Below are 18,332 nucleotides of genomic sequence, written 5' to 3'. Positions count from 1 at the left end.
CATTTTGATCAAAAGCTCCAGACTAGAAGCCAGTAAATGTTAGTAAAATAGGTAGCCATGGTAGAATTAATTTGAAAATACAGGTCATAGTGTTGAGCAGTGTGCAACACACTGAAGCAGTTAAACCAATCGTTATGTGAAGTGAATGCCAAATATGGAAGAGAAAATTGGTTAAACTTTTTTGAAAAGGGGGAGTAAAATTGTGACATGCTAGTTATTTACTTTTTGCTTTGTAGTTTATGTGAATAAAATTTGCACAGGGATTATACGCAAATATCTGAGCTGCCTGCAAAAATATGTTTGACACCGCTACGATTATGTGGAATGATGCGTATCACAACCATTTATGCCCCCCAGTGGCCACAGTGAGAAATGACAAAACCACTTTTTTGTGGTTGTTTGCTGCCAGGAACTGTTTAAGTTTAAATTAAATGAATTTAAACCACTTTAGAGAAATATACAACTCCCATCTTTCATGTCACCTTTTTGGATTTTAACATCAAGAGTAAAAACTCCTTTTATGTCACATGATGCTAAAGCAACAGCCCATACAACAAGAGCTTAGTTCTTAATGTGGCAGGCTGGGTTTCACTCCAGTCCCTTTGCATCATGTCATCCCATCTCAATCCCAACTTTCTGACCCTATCACTATGTAATGAAAGCCAAAAATGAATATATAAAAGCATGTGCCAAAGGAGTCCTTTTAATCAAAAACCTCTCATTTTCCATGTCAATATACACTTGAAATTCCTCTCAAACAAATGCATTTTCTTGAAAACATTTTGGAATACAGACTAAATGCCAAAGAGAGGCACTTCACTAAAACTTGAATACAAGACACAAAAAGAACTATACATATTTGTTTTGACATGTACTCGAGTGACTGTGAATCATCACAGTGCGCCTTCAGAAATCAAACAGTTTGCTTTGTAGATTAACAAAATGCAAAAATACAAACACACTTGGCAAAAAACCACTGGAGAAAATAAAGCATCAAGTTTGCAAGCCAAAAGCATGAGGCCAGTGAGACAAACAACGATAACACATCCTAATTTGATTGTTTTTAATGGACAGGAGGATTTATTACAGCTGTATTGCTTGACTTGACTTACAATAACAACAGTCTTAGATGGTATATGTACAGTAGCTGTCTCGGAGCCGCTTATGCTGATCTGACCAAACTGTTAAACTCCAAACCATGATGTCCTAACCAGCCTGATAGGAGGTTTGGTACACTTCCTATCTAATCGAAATCTATAAAATATCCCCTACGGTTCTGTGCTTGTGTCAGCCTCTGATATGCTCTGCTATCTGCCTATACAGACAAGCTTGTTATGGAGCAGTTGGGTGCACATAAAGATCGATTAATGTGTTTATGTTCTCTTTAGTTGTCCCATCTGCTCTTTCTACGTTTAGGTGGTTCAGGGACAGCAAAGCTATCGCTTCCTCTGTCCCTCCCATCTCCACTCCCCCTGTCTCCCCCATCCCTATCACTCCTCCGATCATCTCTGTCCCTCTTGCTTCCATCTCCGTTACGACTGTCACTGTGGCGGCTGCTGCTGTGGCGATCACGGTCGCCGTGGCGGTCACGATCTCTATCTCTATCCCCGTGACGATCCCGGTCTCCGTAGCGATCCTCGCTACTGTATCGATCGTTCCTGTCGCTATGGCGGTGTTGACTGTCACCGTGACGCCCCCGGTCGTCCCCGTGTCTATCACGTGAGCTCTCTCTCTGTGACGGAGGTGCAGGTGGAGTGTAGCTCTGGAGTGAACTGGTTTGACTGGTGGGGGCCACTGAGCTCAGGGAGCCAGCACTGGTGAAACCCACCATGGACAAGGTAGCACTGTGAGACCGTTCTGAGCCATTGGCAGATTCTGTTGGCACAGAGCTCAGGCTGCCGGCACTGGTCCATCCTGAGGAGCCACTAGACTTGGCACTGAGCTTTGGGGGGCCGCTGGATGCAGCTACAAAGTGGCTCTTATATTGAGCCTAGAGGAAAAAGAGACATTATGAATGACTAACTATCTTAAACCTAAGGCATTTATTCCTTTCTAACAAAGAATGTCCAAAGTAAGCGTACACAGTAAGTTTAAGATGAACTCATCAAGATGCAACTGAACTGCTTTTCAGCTTTGATTTAAGCGGCTAAACAAAAAATACTGCATTAAGCACTGAGGAGTTACAGAAATCTTTATACATAATACATGGAGGTAAGTCTAACAAAGGAGTATTAGGGCCACACTGAGGAAAAACAAATATTATTGATCATTTTGAGAAAAAAGTCGAAATACTAATTTGAGTTAAAAGTTGAATCGTGCAGATTACTGCTGTCGGTTTAAGGCAAACTGTCACGGCTGCTATACCCTCTACAAAATGCCTTGTGTAGATATAACATACATCCTCTTTATTGAACGAGGGTGGAACCATCGATAATCTTGCCTCTGTCCATTACCAGCCCTTCCATTTTGTACAAATGCACTCTTCCAAGTTTGTGTGGTTTTTCTGTTTGACCAAATGCAGCTTCTGAATCTTCTTTTCACCGTCGTTCTTATCACCACACTGTGTTTATGCGCTAAAAGAGAAATCATTTCTTTCCTTGTCACTTAAGCTGAGTCTGAAGTACGATTTCAGTAACTCTGAGGATACAGCAGCCGTGGGAATTTGTCTCGAAACAACAAATGTAATCTCCACATTTTGAATTTTTTCTCTAATTCGATTTTCAACTTTTATTTTATTCTCAAAATGATCAATAATATTTTTTTTCTTAATGTGGCCCTAATACTATGTCGTAAACGTGCATTTGAAATCTCTCTAGGTAGGAATAATTATAGACCATAAAGGAGAATGGCAGAAAAATTGAATTAGTGAGTACCTGGAAGGCTTGTTTCATTGCAGACATGCGATCTCCCATTGCCCCAGTAGTTGGTTTGCTGTAGCCTTCATAGCTACTAGTGGAAGACAACAAGCTACTAGTGCTGCTACGATCCTGTAAAGAAAACAGTTATAAGTCATTATCTGTTATTATGGGCATTTTGCTAATTAATTTACAGTGTGCATTAATGATTACAATCATTAGGTTTTAACTTACAGAACTTTCAGCCCCAAGGCCGGGTCTCTCTCTGTAACCAAGACCACCTCCACCAATATTCAGTTTCTTTCCTTTGCCACCTTTGAATCGTGACTTCCTGAACCAGGGATTCTGGGGAAAAAACCCCCAAAACAATGCAAATTGAGCAAAGTTTATAAAAAAAAAATCAATTAATAAAGTGATGCATTTAGTCCAGATAAATATTATTTGTGAATCAGTGATTTATCTAACCTGCATGGCCAAGTCCATCAGTTCTTTGGAAACAGCCTGATTAGCTCCCTCCAGATTCCGCACCAGGTCCCCAGCAAATGATGTGTCTTTATTAGTGAGGAGAGTGTAGGCCACACCTTTCTCTCCAGCACGACCCGTTCTACCGATCCTGTGGGTGTGTGTGTCGATGTCTCGTGCAACGTCGTAGTTCACCACCGTACGAATTGATGGGATGTCCAGACCACGAGCTAGTAAGAGGAAAAAAGGGAGCAAGGAAATGTGTTTCTCAGCTTGAAGAAAATTAAGTTGCTACAGAAAGTGATGAAAACGTAAAGAAAAGGGAACAAGGAAACCTTAGTGTCAATCAGAACTACATCGTGTACACACCAGCTACATCAGTGGCCACCAGAACGGGCAAGTTCTTCTTCTTGAAATCACTGATGACCTTGTTCCTCTCGCTCTGGTCCATATCACCATGCAGGAGGCCCAGGCTGTAGCCCTCTTGAGTCAGGTTAGTAGCTAGCTCCTCACAGTTGGCCTTCTTGGTGACAAAAATGAGGACCGATCCTGTGGAGGTGAATTCGACCAGCCGGCGAGTCAGCCAGCCCCATTTATCAGACCCACTGACCAGCATCTCCACTACCTGAGTCACATCCTCATTGGCCTTTTTAGAGAGGATTAAAATAAAAGCAGTGTCAGGGCATTTTTTTGTTTGCATTTTAATGAAAGCCTAAAAGAAACATGTTATGTACTTTTTAATACAGAGCTTCAAAGACAAAAATGTCTTACAAAACTTTTGAGTAGACATGAAACTACGTTTTAAAAATCTAAAGTTAGGAAAAGTTGAATTCTATGTACTTCACCACCCTGTGAACATTTAAGAAGCATTAACATTAAAAGCTATATTTACCTCTCCAATGTCTCCCTGCACGACACGAATGGGATCAACCAAAATGTCTCTAGCAAGCCGCTCTATCTTCTTCCGAAATGTAGCACTAAACAGAAGAGCTGAGAAGAAATTAATGAATCAATATTAATATATAAATTCTCAGTAGTTCCAGTATTTGCATTAAAAAAAAAAAAAAGAATCATATCACTTACTCTGTCTGTCTGGGCGAACGTGGCTGGCAATGGATCTAACCTGATATTCTAAAGCAAAAAGAAAGAAAACAAAAAATGATTTCAACATACTGTAAATTAGAAAGAATAAAAGCACAACATCTTTCCTAGAGCAGTGACCATGATAACCCACCAAAGCCCATATCAAACATTCGATCAGCCTCATCAAACACCAGGTATGTTACTCTCTGCAGAGACGTGGCCTTCTTTTTAACGTGGTCTATCAGACGACCCTGTGCAAACACACATGTGCAGTGAACTTAATGCTTATTTTGCAACAGTGCAGCAAATGCTTCATCTTTAACCAGGAGAAATGAAAAAAGGTTCTTACTGGAGTGCACACAACAATCTCTGCACCGTCCTGCAAAGCCTTGGCTTGCTCCCACATGCTGCCTCCTCCATATACAGCCACTGAACGCAATGAGTAGGCTTTCCCAAAGCGCTTACATTCTGCATGGATCTAGTAAATATTAACAGTTACACACCATACTGAGCCAACGCTTTTAACATTGTAATTTCAAATATACCCTTTATACTCCAACCTTCTCTTACCTGCTGACAAAGCTCTCTGGTAGGGCACACGATGACTGCGATGGGTCCTTCCCCAGGCTCCAGTTCCTTTTGGTCCATGATATGAACCAGCATTGGCCAGATAAAAGCTGCAGTTTTGCCGCTGCCCGTTTTTGCAATACCTATCATATCACGTCCTGACAGCGCAATGGGGACACCCTAAAATCAAAATTTATTCCCCATTAATAACAACTTATTAAATTTTCACCCATGTGAATATCAAAACATTAAATTACAACATACCTGACACTGAATTGGTGTGGGCTGAGTATATTCAGACTTCCGAATTTGGTGCATTAGTTGCTCATCGAAATTAAAGTGGGCAAAGCTGGTACAAGGTTTTGGAGGGGCAGCACCAGATACCTGAGAAAGAACAAAACAATGAGCAACAAATAACTTAATCTTTATTTCGCGATCCATGTTGCTAGTAATATCGGTGATAAAGAAAATAAGACTAGAAAAGAAAGCTTAAACTACATCCCTATCCCTTCTCAGGTACAAAAAATGAATAACAGACTTACTCGTAAGTTCAGTTTATGCCTCAACTCCAGCACCTGAGTTCCAGTCAAGCTGCTGAGTTCCTCATGCTCTTCGTAAAAGTTTTTCTCAAAGGGTGGATAATCAATCTATGAAAAATTGCAAAAAAGGCAGCAAAATGTACAATCAAATAGTTATCATATGTGAGAAATACAAAAACAACAACAACCCCCCCAAACAATTGTGTGTTTTCAGTGAGAATTATGAACTTTACCTCTGAGTGGTCAATAGGAGGGAGTGGCATGATAATTTTCTTGGTTGTAGAGGGAATTGGATTCCCATCACTGTCATAATCAATGTTTTCCTCCTCCTCTTCCTGTGTCAGCCCAGCGGTGGGATTCTCTGCCATGTAGCGGAAGTAAGCTTCCTGCAGAGATTAAATCATTTCAGGTAAAAAAGTGAGCTAGTACAGCCTTACTACAGCCTCCAGGATGAAGTGACAAATGAGACTTTCAGCTTTATAGCACAAGCTTAACATACGGGTTAAAGAATACTCAACAATTTAAAAACAAGAATGAAATGCATTTAAAAATATTGATCCTATATGCAACCTGGTCAAAAAAAAAGGGAAGACATGAGGCTTTATAACATTAGAGAGGGTAGACCTCTCTGACCAGCAAAGTAGAGGATTAAAAACTTTGGAGGGCTCACTCACTTGCTCATCTTCTTCTTCAATGTCATCACGAATACCCCTGAAATGACAAGCGGAGAAAAAAAAACTTCCCTGCGGCTCGTTCGTACACCAAAGACAGCCCACATCCCACTATGAGTACGATCAATCTGCTTACCTCACAATATCTTTCTTTTTTTTTTTATTTAGCAAAGGTACTGTTGGATTTTTATTTTTATTTACATTTTTTTCTTGGAGAAATTTGAATGATAAGGTTTGAGTAAAGTTTAACAGCTTTTGGCAACTTAAGCCACATTTAAAATTAAATGAAATTTTGATCCAATTGTGGGCAATTTCTTTTTTCCTGTTGAAATTATTTTATTTAATGCCTAACACCTAAATTAAGCATAAAAACAAGCAAATATAGAGTCTTACTTGGCTGACTTTTTCTCCTTCTCCTTTTCCTCTAGTTTCTTCATGTCTTTAGCTGCTTGGTTCTGAAAAATAAAAATAAAATAAATCTGTTAAAGGCAGAATTTAGTTTAGTTTGTGTCTCTGCTTATCTGTAAAATCTACTCACCTCAACTTCGGCCATGAAAGCATCCAAAGGGTCATCTTCGCTGTCTGAGCCACCACCTGACTGCATCTGTTGCCGTGTGGGTGAGTTTTCAGCTGGGATGTAAGGCAGATCCATGTTACTGCTGGACTCCTCTTCATCATCTTCAAAATATCTAATTGAAAAGAGGACATATGCAGCTTATACATTTACTCACAATCCCAGTATGTGCTGCTATCAAGGGCTGAAATTAATATTTCTATTACTGTACATATGTGAGATATGTAATACTCACGCATTTTCCTCATCAAAATTAGCTCTTTTGGTCCCTATTTTGTAGAATGATGGGAGCTGCTGGTTCTTCCCATATCCACCACTTCCAGATCCTGGGCCTCCAAATGATGTGTGTGATTGATGAGGAAGGCGAGGCTCTTCTTTTTTTCCTGCGAGTGAAAACCCCCCAAAGCCAAAACCTCGCTTCACACCAGGACCACCTTTGTTCCAGTTCATGGCTGTTCTGAAAAGAATTTAAAAAAAGAGCTCTTAGAGAAGTCTCTAAAATCTTAAACCAGCCCTGTTACACTTCCCAATTTAAAGTTAAAAAATAGTTCTTCTTTCAGTTCTTCTTTCTCCTTTGTCACACCAACCCTGCTTCACTACATCCACCAACCTCTGTGATCCTCCTCTCTTCCTCCTTACAGGCAGCTCAGTTTTTAAAAACCATCTCAAACTTGCCTCTTTAGTGTTGCTGGCCTGAGCTGTTCGTCTGATGTACTCACTTCTAATTTTGTCCATCCCAACTAAAACCTGATCATGTTCAACTCAGCTCAGGCTCCTGTCTCCACCCTGTCTCCACTGTCCGTTGCTTTGGATGGTTGACCCCAGGTATTTAAACTCATCCACCTTGACTACCTTTCACTGTTACACCTGTCTCCCTCTAATTTGTGCACATGTAATCTGTCTTGGTTATACTGCCCTCCATTCCTATTCTCTCCAGACCATAAATCTCACCAGTTCGCTTCCTCCAGCTCACTATTCTCACTACAAATCACAACGTCATCTACGAACACCATAATCCACGAAGACTCCAACCTGACCTCATCTTTCAATGTGTCCACCTCCACTGCAAACAATAAGGGGCTCAGAGCCGATCCTTGATGTAATCCTACCCCCACAGTGAACCCATCTGTCACACCTACTTCATACCTCACCACTGTCTGTCCTCACACATGTCCTGCACCACGCTTACATGCTTCTCTCCCAGTCCCCACTGCCTCATGCAATAACACAGTTCCTCTCTTAGAATCCTATCATACACTTTTTCTTGATTCAGAAAGACAAAGTGCAGCTCCATCTGACCTTTTCTATACTTCGTGGCTCTTTATTAAAGGTGCCCTCAGCACAATCTGACTCAGCATTATGGACACCTCTCTCTTTAGTCGGTCACATGGTCAATAGCGTCCACTTCTAACAAGGGCATTTCGGTGGATAATGACGAGTTTACTAACAAATAATACGGATTGTAAGTACATTACATCCCCTACTGCGGAAAGCAACTTTAGCTGAACAACACATGCGCAGATGAGCATCTACGACTATTCACGTCAATACGACTACTATGATAAATACACAAAATTCATGAAACGCCTTTATTGATGTCTATAACGGTACTACAGAAACTGCTGTCTATTGGCGGTATGCATATTTGTTAACAAGCAACAGCAAAGCATCGACGTTACGGTTCCTAAAGCTTACCGCATACGCTAAATACGAAGATAAAAGTAAACAATACATTTTGATTGCCCTGCTAGCTTCGAGAGGTTGTTTGCGTCGTAGCAGTTGGACAATAACAGCACTTGGACATGATTTATCTGCACCAAATGTTAGCGTTAGCTCAAGGCCGCAGTAAGGCCGAGGAGGTGTGCGACGTTAGGATCGAAACTTTGCCGTGAACGAGGCCCTTTCACACCCAAGCGCAGCACAGAGCTTCATTTTTTTTCATTAGCCGAAAGCATCGATCCTTTGTAGTGCTAAACGGTAGGGAGTATTTATTTACCTGTTTCTTTTACCAATAAAAGCGCCTCTGTTTTCACTAGTCCCCCACGGTGCTTGCGTCAACCGTGTGCGCGAGGTTTCTTTTTGCGCATTTCGTCATTCGCTGGCGACACGGCGCGCAACCCATAAAGCTTAGTAGAGAGCTATCAAAAACATCCTGCCGGAGAGGATGGTGCGCCAAATAAGTTAGTCTAAGACGGTATCACATCAACAAGGCATTTCTGCTCCGAGCATTATACGGGTGAGTTATCGAGGTGTTAAAATAATGGCGTTTCTGACTAAAACAGGTTGATGTCGCCGTTTTAGCTAACTATGCCACCCTGTGTCCTCCATCATAGCAACATTAGCGAGTACCCCCCCAATAATAACAATAATATTATTGTGGTACTAGTGAATGATTTCTTTATTTTCTTTCGCTTTATTCACGCTTCTCCTTCTTCTCCTTTTTTGTTGTTGCTGACAGTCGCTCAGCAAATCTGTTTGCGTAGCCATCATCAATACTGAAACGTAAACTCCGACCGCTTCTAAGCTTAAAATGACAAGAAAAGAGATGTCATGCGTCAAACCAATAGTTACTTCTACAGGTCATTTAGCTGGTTGTTTTATTTTTCTATACAAGGTTTAGTAAGCGCTTTAATGAACTGCGATAACTTGTAAGCGAAATGAAAACGAGGAAAGACTGGTTTTGCTTGTTTGGCGACGTACCAAAGCATTAGACATGTTATTGTCTACAACTTGTGTTAAATTTCACATTTATTCTGTGAAATAATTGTAATATGTATTGATTATATTAAATTTAATTAACCACTACTACAGCTGAGTGAGGCTAGACCGCTACATACATTTTTTTTCTTTCTTTCTTGTTTCCACAGTTATTCCCTTTATCTGTTTTCGGCATCAAATGTAACACACTTGAGAGGATCGATGTCTTTTCTTGTAAGTATTTGGTCAAATTCTTGTATTGTCTTGCAGGGCTGGTATCATGAGGATTGATTCTTAAGCCAGACCATGCCTTATGTCTAATTGTATGCTTTTATTCATTATGCCCACTGAAGATTGCCACTGTACCAAGAGAAGGATTAATCCCTTTAAGGGATTCATCATTAGTGTATTCATGTTTCTAAAGTTAACACATCAAAGAAACACTTTGCCTTTCGATCCAGCACTGCTTATAGATATACAAGACTGGACACAATTGCTAAATGTGTTTGAAACAGAGCTTTGCACAACTTTCTCTTGCACAATATTAAAGAAACTTCTACAGCTGCACCTTACTAAATTAACCAACTTTATTCAGCAACATTAAATGTGCCTATATTTATGTGTAACCTTTCCTTATTCTTGCTTGCATTTCTCTCCTTTTTTCCATTAACTCTCTGTGTATGTCAGCGTTGGGTATCTGAGAAATTGAGTGTGGAGAGCCTGCGGGATTTGGAGTTGTTTGGAGGTGAGACTCAAAGCCAAATTAATTTTTAACCATAGGGTTCACCTTTCACAAACCACTGACCATTCAACAGCACCAACAGAAAACAACTTTCAGTTTTCACTGAAGCTTTGCTCCAGTTGAGTATTTACTTTGCTGTGAATTTCACAATTATGAAAGCTTTCCATCCCCTAATCATCTGTCAGCAGCGTTCTTAACTTATTGTTTCATTTTACAAGGGAACATTATCACAGGATGGCACTCACAACTGATGTCATGTGGGCTTGCCACGCTTCTTCTGAAGTTGTATTTGGTATTAAAAGTTCTTATTTTTGACTATTAAATATTTTATTTCACAAGTAATTAAATGCGACTTTATCCTTTTAATGAATTAAGTTGCAGCTGACCACATGTACTGTACACCATTAACATAAATGGTCATTAAAAATGGGATACACAGTAGATACATATGTGAAACAATGCAGATCATTTAAACATGTGGTTATAAACAAAGATAAAACATACCTAAAAGAAAAAAAAATAGTGCAGTCCTAGGAATGTCTAAGAGGCAGAACTCTCAGAGTCCCACGCCTCTAGTAGAGGACCCGAGTTTGAGGAGCACATACCATGCCTCGGGGGTGAGAGGGAGATTTATTTATTTAAATAGGAAGAGGGTACAATAGTATTAAAACAAGGATGGGAATTAAAATGCTTTTGTCTTGATTATTTTGGTTCCCTTAGATTCCTGATCTGGGGGAAAAAATAAAAAAATTCACGAGGTTTCAGCATTGGTGCAACTCTGAGTGTGAAAACAGGGTGGAAATAAAGCAAAAAAACAACAAGGAAAAAACAAGAAAGGCATGCATGTGACTGAACTGTGCAAAAGGTCCACAGCCATTAGTTTGGTGTAATTGTTTTGCAGTGCTCAGCTGACAGAAAAGTATGCAAGCATTGATAAAAACTGATCTGAGGTCTGAGACATAGAGTTAAGGTAAATGGACAATCTGCAGCTATTTCTTAGTCCCCACCTTCAGTGACTGCAGTTCATGCATTAATTCATTAATGACTGCACCTTAAGGCTACAAGAAACTCTTTAGTGAGGTGTAGAGGGACTGTTGCAATGAGGGTGCTCCAGGTTTTGCAGGGTTCACAGCACTACAATGTCACATACATAATTTAATGTAATTGGTTACTGAAGAAACATCCATATTGTTGTAAAGCCTACATAGTATGGCGTCTCAGTTAATTGGGCTCCAAGGAGTCTAGTGTTAAACTCATTACACAGCCTTAGCAAGGGATGTCTGTGTCTCTCACTTTGTCTTACTTCTTCCCAGCTGACAAGTCATTTAACTCTGAGCAGCTTATTTAAGGTTAGATTTGGAATAGTTCCACGTGCATACAAGGAACATTTATGCAACTTAAAAAAAAAAAAAAAAAAAAAATCTTGATATTGGCAACAGAGTTGCTTTGCTAATGTGTTTAGAGTTGTAATGATTTGCTAACTCTTGTTTCTGATATTCTATATAGTTTTTACCCCTCAGCCATAAAGGGCTGATGGGGTATTGTTGTCACCCTGCCAGGTGGGTGATGTCGACACATTTTGTAAATGCAATAACTGAAGAACAAAGCGACGTACAATTTTCAAATTGACACCATATGTATAGCTACCAAAAAATCTTGAAGAAGTTCATATCTGTGTGACCTAGACCTTAAGGTCAGAGGTCAAGTTTTCTGAAAATCCTGTGAATGCAAAGCTCATCTTTGGGCTGTCAGACTCCTCAATAATTAGTATTATAATTGTGATATTCTTGTTATTTTTGTCAAGTGTTTGTTTTTAATAAGAAGTTGTACAGTATTTGTCTCATTTTCATTTCAATGCATGCAGATCATTGCTCAGAGCTGCATTTGGATCAAGTATTTAATTTCTGTTTTGGCTGTGTTCATGATGGTTAAAATAACATCTGGGAAGAGCCTGATGGGTTTAGTGAGATTGTTTTGTTTTATTTTTTAAATTTGTGTTTTTTAAGAACGAATGAAGCCTTTAAAACAGATAATTCTGTGTGGGTGGTCACCAAGGACAAAGATGCTGAATTAGACAAATCATGTGAAACCAGCAAAGCTCATTTATCAAATTTTGGGTCATGCAGCAAACCCTTACTTCCAGAGGCTGTGTTAACCAGTTCAAAAGCTTCTCTAAACACAGATCCTTCTCTTGTTTTGTTTGTGTACATGTTTTTATGTCATTGATGTGGTTTTTCTACCCCAGAGCAAGCTCAGGGAGTCTCTCGCAGGAAAGTAAGTGTGGTACTCCTGCCACTGCATCACCCCATGTGCCTTTTGTGTATGTGCGTGCATGCATGTATATGTATGTGCGCACACAGAATAAGCAGAATCCACTACCCCTTCAAGGCTTTGCACATTTATATATGCATGACTTTGCAGTTCATGACACACACTGTACATGCTTGTAGCATAGAAAGCCCTTTTCACCTCACTCACAAGGGCTTCTGTTTTGTGGTTTATAGACAAGCATACCTACAGCTTATTTGAAATAGTCTGAGTCCTTTGGTGTGCTGCTGTTTACATGTTGGCCTTCAGGCAGCTGCTGTTTTGGATTTTGATGGGTTTTTGTAGCCATACTAAAAGTCTTGAGTAACATTAAAAAGATATTGTATGTTTTCACACTTCCTGTGTGAGGTGACGGCCCCTATGTTGAGTTGGTGGTGAGCTGAAAGTGTCACACTTTGATGTCTGCGACCGTGTGTCCCTGCAGTTTGTTAATGGATGGAGTTCCATGTGTTGAGCTTTTGCAATGCATGGTAACCCTTTCTAAATCTGATCACAGTGGCAGCGTCTAGTGTACCCCATGTGATTAGATGACATTTGCTGACACTCCCTTAAGCGATGGCTACCAAAGCATGTTTGACTTTGCTGTCATGCCAGTTTTAATGTGTATTTAATTTAAACTACATAAAGATAATTTCTTGTGGCTTGGTTTACACAAGAAACAACTCTTAGTTTTATCTGTGAGGATATTTTCGGAGTTGTGTGTTCCTGATCTTGATCTTGAAGCCATCTCCAGCCTGTAAGAGTCAATTATGATCAAAGAAGGGTGCTGTTCTAATTTTGCCTGTCTCTTACTGCTGGTCACCATGGAGACAGTCCAAATATTCATATATCTTGCTGCCATTTGCCTCCACAGCTTGACTGCAGTCTGTCCATTTCCATCATTTTAACAGAAGTAAACTGATGGAATTCAGGAGTCCTCACTTTCAAAAATATAAGCTGTTCTCTACATGTTATGTAAAAGGTTTTAAGCTTAACTTCTGTTTTTGTTATTGGAGAATTAGTTCATAGCATAGATGGTTTAAAAGATGGCACAGTTACCATGAAGTCTCGTTCCGAGGCTTTGAAATGAGCATTTACACTATTAGCGTCTTGGTTGCAAAACAAACAAACAAACAAACAAAAAAATGCAATCAGATGTAATGGAGAGGGGCAGATCTGACTTTGAAACTGCTTGCTTATCGGTTCGTGACTTGTAATTGACAAGTTATTAGCACACGAGCGTTCACACATGGCTTTCAGATAGGGCAGGGGTGTCAAACTCAAATACACAGTGGGCCAAAATTCAAAACTGGAACAAAGTCGCGGGCTAACATTAATATTTATTGGAAAAAAAATCTTCCTCCAGATATAAGAATGAATCTTTTCTTATGGACTCAAATAAGTTTTGCTGGAAAACTGAATATGGAACAAGCAAAGCTTAATACTAAACAATATATATATTAGCTGTATAATACCAGTAGGCCATCTCTAATAGTATTTTGGTATGGCTTCGTGGGCCAAATGTAATTAGGCTGCGGGCCAAATTTGGCCCGCGGGCCAGAGTTTGACACCTATGAGATAGGGATTAAGACCCTTCACAATTGGCCTGGAAGCTACATCCATGTTTTTACACTGTGTTGTTCAGAGGAGTAACCATATACAACTGATGCACTGTAATTCTCTGGAGCAATTAAAATTGCGTATATGTCCTTAGGAATTATTGAGGTATTCTGATTAAGTGGAGCTCTGGTCATTATTTTAATGATTAGACTTATAGTTTGCCCAGTTTGTGTTGCTAATTTTCTCTAATTCCACTAGTGCTGTGGGTCATGCTAACATAGTCTCCTCTCTAGTGATCTTCTAACAGCTATCACACATAAGACTAAGTCTCCAGCTGTCACTCACAAACCCTTTTGGTTCAGTGCTATGACCACTGAGGTTCATGCCAGAACTGATCTTCGTTCACTGTTTCCTTTTCTCCTCCAGGCCAATGAGGACAGTCAGGAGAGTCTGACCTCGTTCCCTCGTCGAGACACTATGGGCAGTTTCCTTCCTGACAGCAGCTCTTATGAGCTCCTTGCTGTTATTGGTAAGTAAAATCAAAGACATGCCTCAACTTAATTCAGTTTTTGTTGGCAGTAACAGATTTGTTTTGCCTGCACTGGCTAAAGAACAGTTTCTTGTGATGTTTTTTTTCTTCTTCATAAAACTAGATCACCTAGGGTTTTTCCTGACTCCTAATGCACCTTTTAAGCACAGCTGGCCTCCATATAGTTAAGGTAGTAGCTTTGGGTGACCTTCATTAATGTCGTTCTTGTTATTTCTGGACATTTGTTAAACAAAATGTATTGATGCTTGAGTAAAGAACACTCAACTTAAAAATAGTTATATATAAACAAGTGGTCAAAGGAACAATAAGCTTTTTCTATAGCAATAAGTCTATCAACTGTTCATTTAAAATTTTTATCACTGCTCTTTTTTTCAGTATTGATCAGAATTTAATCAAATGTACACACACCGTGGTCACCTTCCTGTGAATTATGATAGCTCATGAGCTGGATCTGCTACTATATCAGTAGTTTAGAGTCCTGGTGGTTTTTCCTTCCTTTTAAACTAAAGATGAATGTAATGAATTGTTTTAAGTGTAGCTAAATGTGTTGTTTTGGTTTTTTTACTATTAAAGGTAGTATTTGGATTGTAAATAAAAAGTATTGTTAAGTTGTGTGTGTTTAGCATTTAACAACATACAACAACATAAATATTCAAACAAACAGAACTGGAGGATGACTTTGTCTCAGTGATTTGAATATTGTCTTGTAGGTCGGGGCTTGGACAATTTAATGACTGTTAACCTGGCTCGATATAGACCCACTGGGGAGCATGTGGCCATCCGACGGATTGACTTGGAGTCATGTACTAATGACATGGTTACCTACCTGCAGGTTTGAATCGCTCAATGCCTTCAGTGTGCATGACTTGACTCTTATGTCACCCTCCTCCCCATATTTCATTTTAGTGCTTTATTGAGAATTTATCTGTTTGCCAGCCTCGTAGTCTATTGCATTTTATGTAATCTTCTCCTCCCCATCTTTCGCTCTGACATAATAAGATGTAGTTTCCTTTCTGTCTCACAGGGTGAACTACATGTCTCAAAGTTGTTTCACCACCCCAGTATTCTACCATACAAGAGCGTCTTTATAGCTGAAAATGAATTATGGGTCATCACACCTTTCATGGCTTATGGTAAGAAATCCAATTTCTTACCTTATTGCTGTTTCTCATACGTTATGCAACTAAATTTATGTTAACAATTCATGAAGCGGCCTCTGCTAATGTCGGAGAGCTTTCTAATCACGATCATCTGTTTTTGAATCTTGCAGGGTCAGCCAGAGATCTCATCTGCACACATTTTACAGATGGTATGAGTGAGCTGACTATAGCATACATTTTGCTAGGCATGCTCAAAGCTCTTGAATACATCCATCATATGGGATATGTGCACCGGTAAGACAAGCATGTGGTTTAATGTATATTACCCTGTCATTAAAATACAATCATTCACACCTGATACGATATTGATTATCTTAAATGTTTTGGTTATGCAGGAGTGTGAAGGCCAGCCACGTTTTGATCTCTGCAGATGGACAAGTGTGCATGTCAGGTCTGCGGAGCATCTTTAGCCTCATTCGACATGGCCAAAGGGCCAAAGTGGTCCACGACTTCCCCCAGTATAGCGTTAACGTGCTGCCGTGGCTTAGTCCCGAAGTGCTGCAACAGGTACTACATTTTTCAACACTGACCGCAGAACAGCATTCACAATGTTAGAGGCTGCAGAACTATAGTTTTCATGCTACATGCACAACGAAAATGAGAAGAGGGGTACAGATGAAACTGACAGTTTCTATTTGATTTTTTTTTTTTTTTTTGAAGAATCTCCAGGGCTATGACTCTCGATCAGACATCTACAGCCTCGGGATCACAGCCTGTGAACTAGCCAATGGACACGTTCCCTTCAAAGACATGCCAGCTACACAGGTAAGCAGAGATGTGTCAACGGCCTAAATAGTCTCCTATGTTACATTTTGACTGTAGAAAGTAATTTAATGGTAAACAACAATATTGGTGTTATTTTCATTTTGATCTAAACTGAAGATTAGGGGCAAAGCTGAACACTAAAACCACAAACTCTTAAGGTGTGCAAGAAGGTCATTGGGTTAAACTAATACTAGCTCATTTCCACAGATGCTACTGGAGAAGCTAAATGGGACAGTGCCATGCTTGCTGGATACCACAACTATACCACCAGAGGAGCTGTCCATGAAGCCTTCCCGTTCTGGTGCTGACTCTGGGATCTGTGAGGGTCCAGGACCGGGAGGAGTCCGAAACTCCAACGGTGAACCCTCGTCATCGTCAGGAGGACACCCATACAACCGGACGTTCTCCCCACAGTTCCACACCTTTGTTGAGCTGTGTCTACAGCGGGACCCAGAAAAAAGGTTGGGGAAACTCTCCCTGCATATTTAAAGTATATATGCGATAAATGCACTGCAACTGCTTTTAGGAATGTGTTATGACTGGGACACTAACTGTTTTCCCAATTGCATTTCTTCAGACCATCTGCAACCAGTCTTGTTGGCCATCCCTTCTTCAAACAGGTGTGCAAGATATCGAATTAATTATAACATTTTCACTTGTGTACATGTATCAGTATATAGTATTTAAAGTGTTAGACAATTGTGGGAGAGTTAGAACATTTAAATTTAGTAAATAAGATATGAATTGGTCGTGTTTCAGTTTGTTCTCTAAATCTTTTTGTTTTCTTAGATCAAACGGCGACCTTCAGAGGCCCTACCTGAGCTGTTGCGGCCCGTGTCGCCTATCACCAGCTTTGAAAGCTCCCAGCCTCAGGACTCACCTTCTGGACTTGCCAGTCTGGAGTCCGGTCTCAGCCACCTGGAAGTAGATGACTGGGACTTCTGACAGTGGAGGATTTGGCGGGAAGATGTTCATATGAGAAACTCTCTGAGCAGATGGGACAAGATTAGTTTTTGTTATGGCCCCTATGTATATAATACTAAAAGGAGTGGCTGTTCTCAGACCCAGGTTACAAACCAGCAGCCATCCTGCCTCTTTTGACATCTCTCACGCTTTTGTTCTTTAGATATGCACAAACTCTTGCACTGCACTGATTGCCTATTTGTCTCTCTCTCACACACACACACCTACACCTGTTTACAGATTGTACTCTTACATTACAAGCCCCCTGGAGCTAAAACAAAACAGGACTCTCACTTCCTCATGCTAGTGTTGAGGTCAGAGAGTCTGTGTTTGTAGCCTAAAGAGTCTCACAAAACAAACTGGTTTGAAGCTGCTACTAAATATTCAGAGGGGACACTCTACCTCGTGTGAGAACAGGGCTGCTTGATGCGGCCCATATGCTCAGTGAGGCCATAATGGCGCACAGCAGTCCTCACAGCTGACTCAGTTAGTCTTCTGCACCAGATGGAAGGTTTTGCGTTTACCCGGAGGGTCAATTAAATTAACAGCATGTAAACACATTTCTTAGCTCTACTTGTGTTACAGTGTAAACTACATTTCATGTTTCAGGCAACTGTTCTGTTGCACAGAGGTTAAGATTAACGTGTTAGTTTAACCATCAAAGCATAGACGTATGTATTTGCTTGAACTTACTCTGGGTATTAACTCATGTCAAAAATGAATGTTTTATTGGTGCTTGTTTTGTCTGCATGTATATTTGAAAGTGAGGGCAAAGCAATGTGTTGCAAAACTCAAACTTGACTTTTAACAATAAACGTGGTTGACGTTAATTTTTTA

The 18,332-nt window shown here is 40.1% G+C and overlaps 2 protein-coding genes across 6 annotated transcripts; one reads left to right on the top strand and one right to left on the bottom strand.

The window, feature by feature from the left end:
• Positions 1-687: 687 nt before the first annotated feature.
• ddx42 (DEAD (Asp-Glu-Ala-Asp) box helicase 42) lies at positions 688-8,886 on the bottom strand. Of its 3 annotated transcripts, none has more exons than XM_004552429.5 (18): positions 8,748-8,886; positions 6,987-7,208; positions 6,716-6,866; positions 6,571-6,632; positions 6,181-6,217; positions 5,740-5,892; positions 5,510-5,614; positions 5,232-5,351; positions 4,971-5,147; positions 4,750-4,878; positions 4,552-4,651; positions 4,401-4,448; positions 4,210-4,307; positions 3,687-3,963; positions 3,321-3,547; positions 3,090-3,200; positions 2,874-2,987; positions 688-1,990 (listed from the first exon to the last, which is right to left on the bottom strand). In XM_004552429.5, exons 2-18 carry the CDS (start codon positions 7,199-7,201, stop codon positions 1,385-1,387), a joined length of 2,730 nt encoding a protein of 909 aa, XP_004552486.1. In that variant the 5' UTR covers positions 7,202-7,208; positions 8,748-8,886; the 3' UTR covers positions 688-1,384. The 3 variants fall into 3 exon arrangements, with proteins under 3 accessions (XP_004552486.1, XP_004552487.1, XP_004552488.1); XM_004552430.2 differs by having other exon boundaries at positions 6,987-7,203; positions 8,748-8,829; XM_004552431.4 differs by lacking the exons at positions 6,181-6,217; positions 6,716-6,866; positions 6,987-7,208; positions 8,748-8,886.
• strada (STE20 related adaptor alpha) lies at positions 8,847-18,325 on the top strand. Of its 3 annotated transcripts, XM_004552433.5 has the most exons (13): positions 8,847-8,987; positions 9,619-9,682; positions 10,136-10,193; positions 12,436-12,464; positions 14,484-14,586; positions 15,318-15,439; positions 15,632-15,740; positions 15,878-16,001; positions 16,103-16,274; positions 16,428-16,532; positions 16,740-16,993; positions 17,110-17,152; positions 17,322-18,325. In XM_004552433.5, exons 2-13 carry the CDS (start codon positions 9,671-9,673, stop codon positions 17,475-17,477), a joined length of 1,287 nt encoding a protein of 428 aa, XP_004552490.1. In that variant the 5' UTR covers positions 8,847-8,987; positions 9,619-9,670; the 3' UTR covers positions 17,478-18,325. The 3 variants fall into 3 exon arrangements, with proteins under 3 accessions (XP_004552490.1, XP_004552491.1, XP_004552492.1); XM_004552434.5 differs by lacking the exons at positions 10,136-10,193; positions 12,436-12,464; XM_004552435.2 differs by lacking the exons at positions 8,847-8,987; positions 12,436-12,464 and having other exon boundaries at positions 9,621-9,682.
• The last annotated feature ends 7 nt before the right edge of the window (positions 18,326-18,332 follow it).

This window comes from Maylandia zebra, linkage group LG4 (assembly GCF_041146795.1).
Source record: "Maylandia zebra isolate NMK-2024a linkage group LG4, Mzebra_GT3a, whole genome shotgun sequence".
Classification (NCBI taxonomy): Eukaryota; Metazoa; Chordata; class Actinopteri; order Cichliformes; family Cichlidae; genus Maylandia; species Maylandia zebra.
This window is presented reverse-complemented; position numbering and strand designations above follow the sequence as displayed.

Bases quoted from the DNA above. Each gene is read 5' to 3' on its own strand.
- ddx42 (XM_004552429.5), bottom strand. From the start codon at position 7,201: ATGAACTGGAACAAAGGTGGTCCTGGTGTGAAGCGAGGTTTTGGCTTT. The intron at 6,633-6,715 runs GTGAGTAGATTT...TTTATTTTTCAG, and splicing joins CTTTCATGGCCGAAGTTGAG to AACCAAGCAGCTAAAGACAT. The intron at 4,449-4,551 runs GTGGGTTATCAT...TTTTTGCTTTAG, and splicing joins AATGTTTGATATGGGCTTTG to AATATCAGGTTAGATCCATT.
- strada (XM_004552433.5), top strand. The intron at 14,587-15,317 runs GTAAGTAAAATC...ATTGTCTTGTAG, and splicing joins TGAGCTCCTTGCTGTTATTG to GTCGGGGCTTGGACAATTTA. The intron at 16,275-16,427 runs GTACTACATTTT...TTTTTTTTGAAG, and splicing joins GTCCCGAAGTGCTGCAACAG to AATCTCCAGGGCTATGACTC.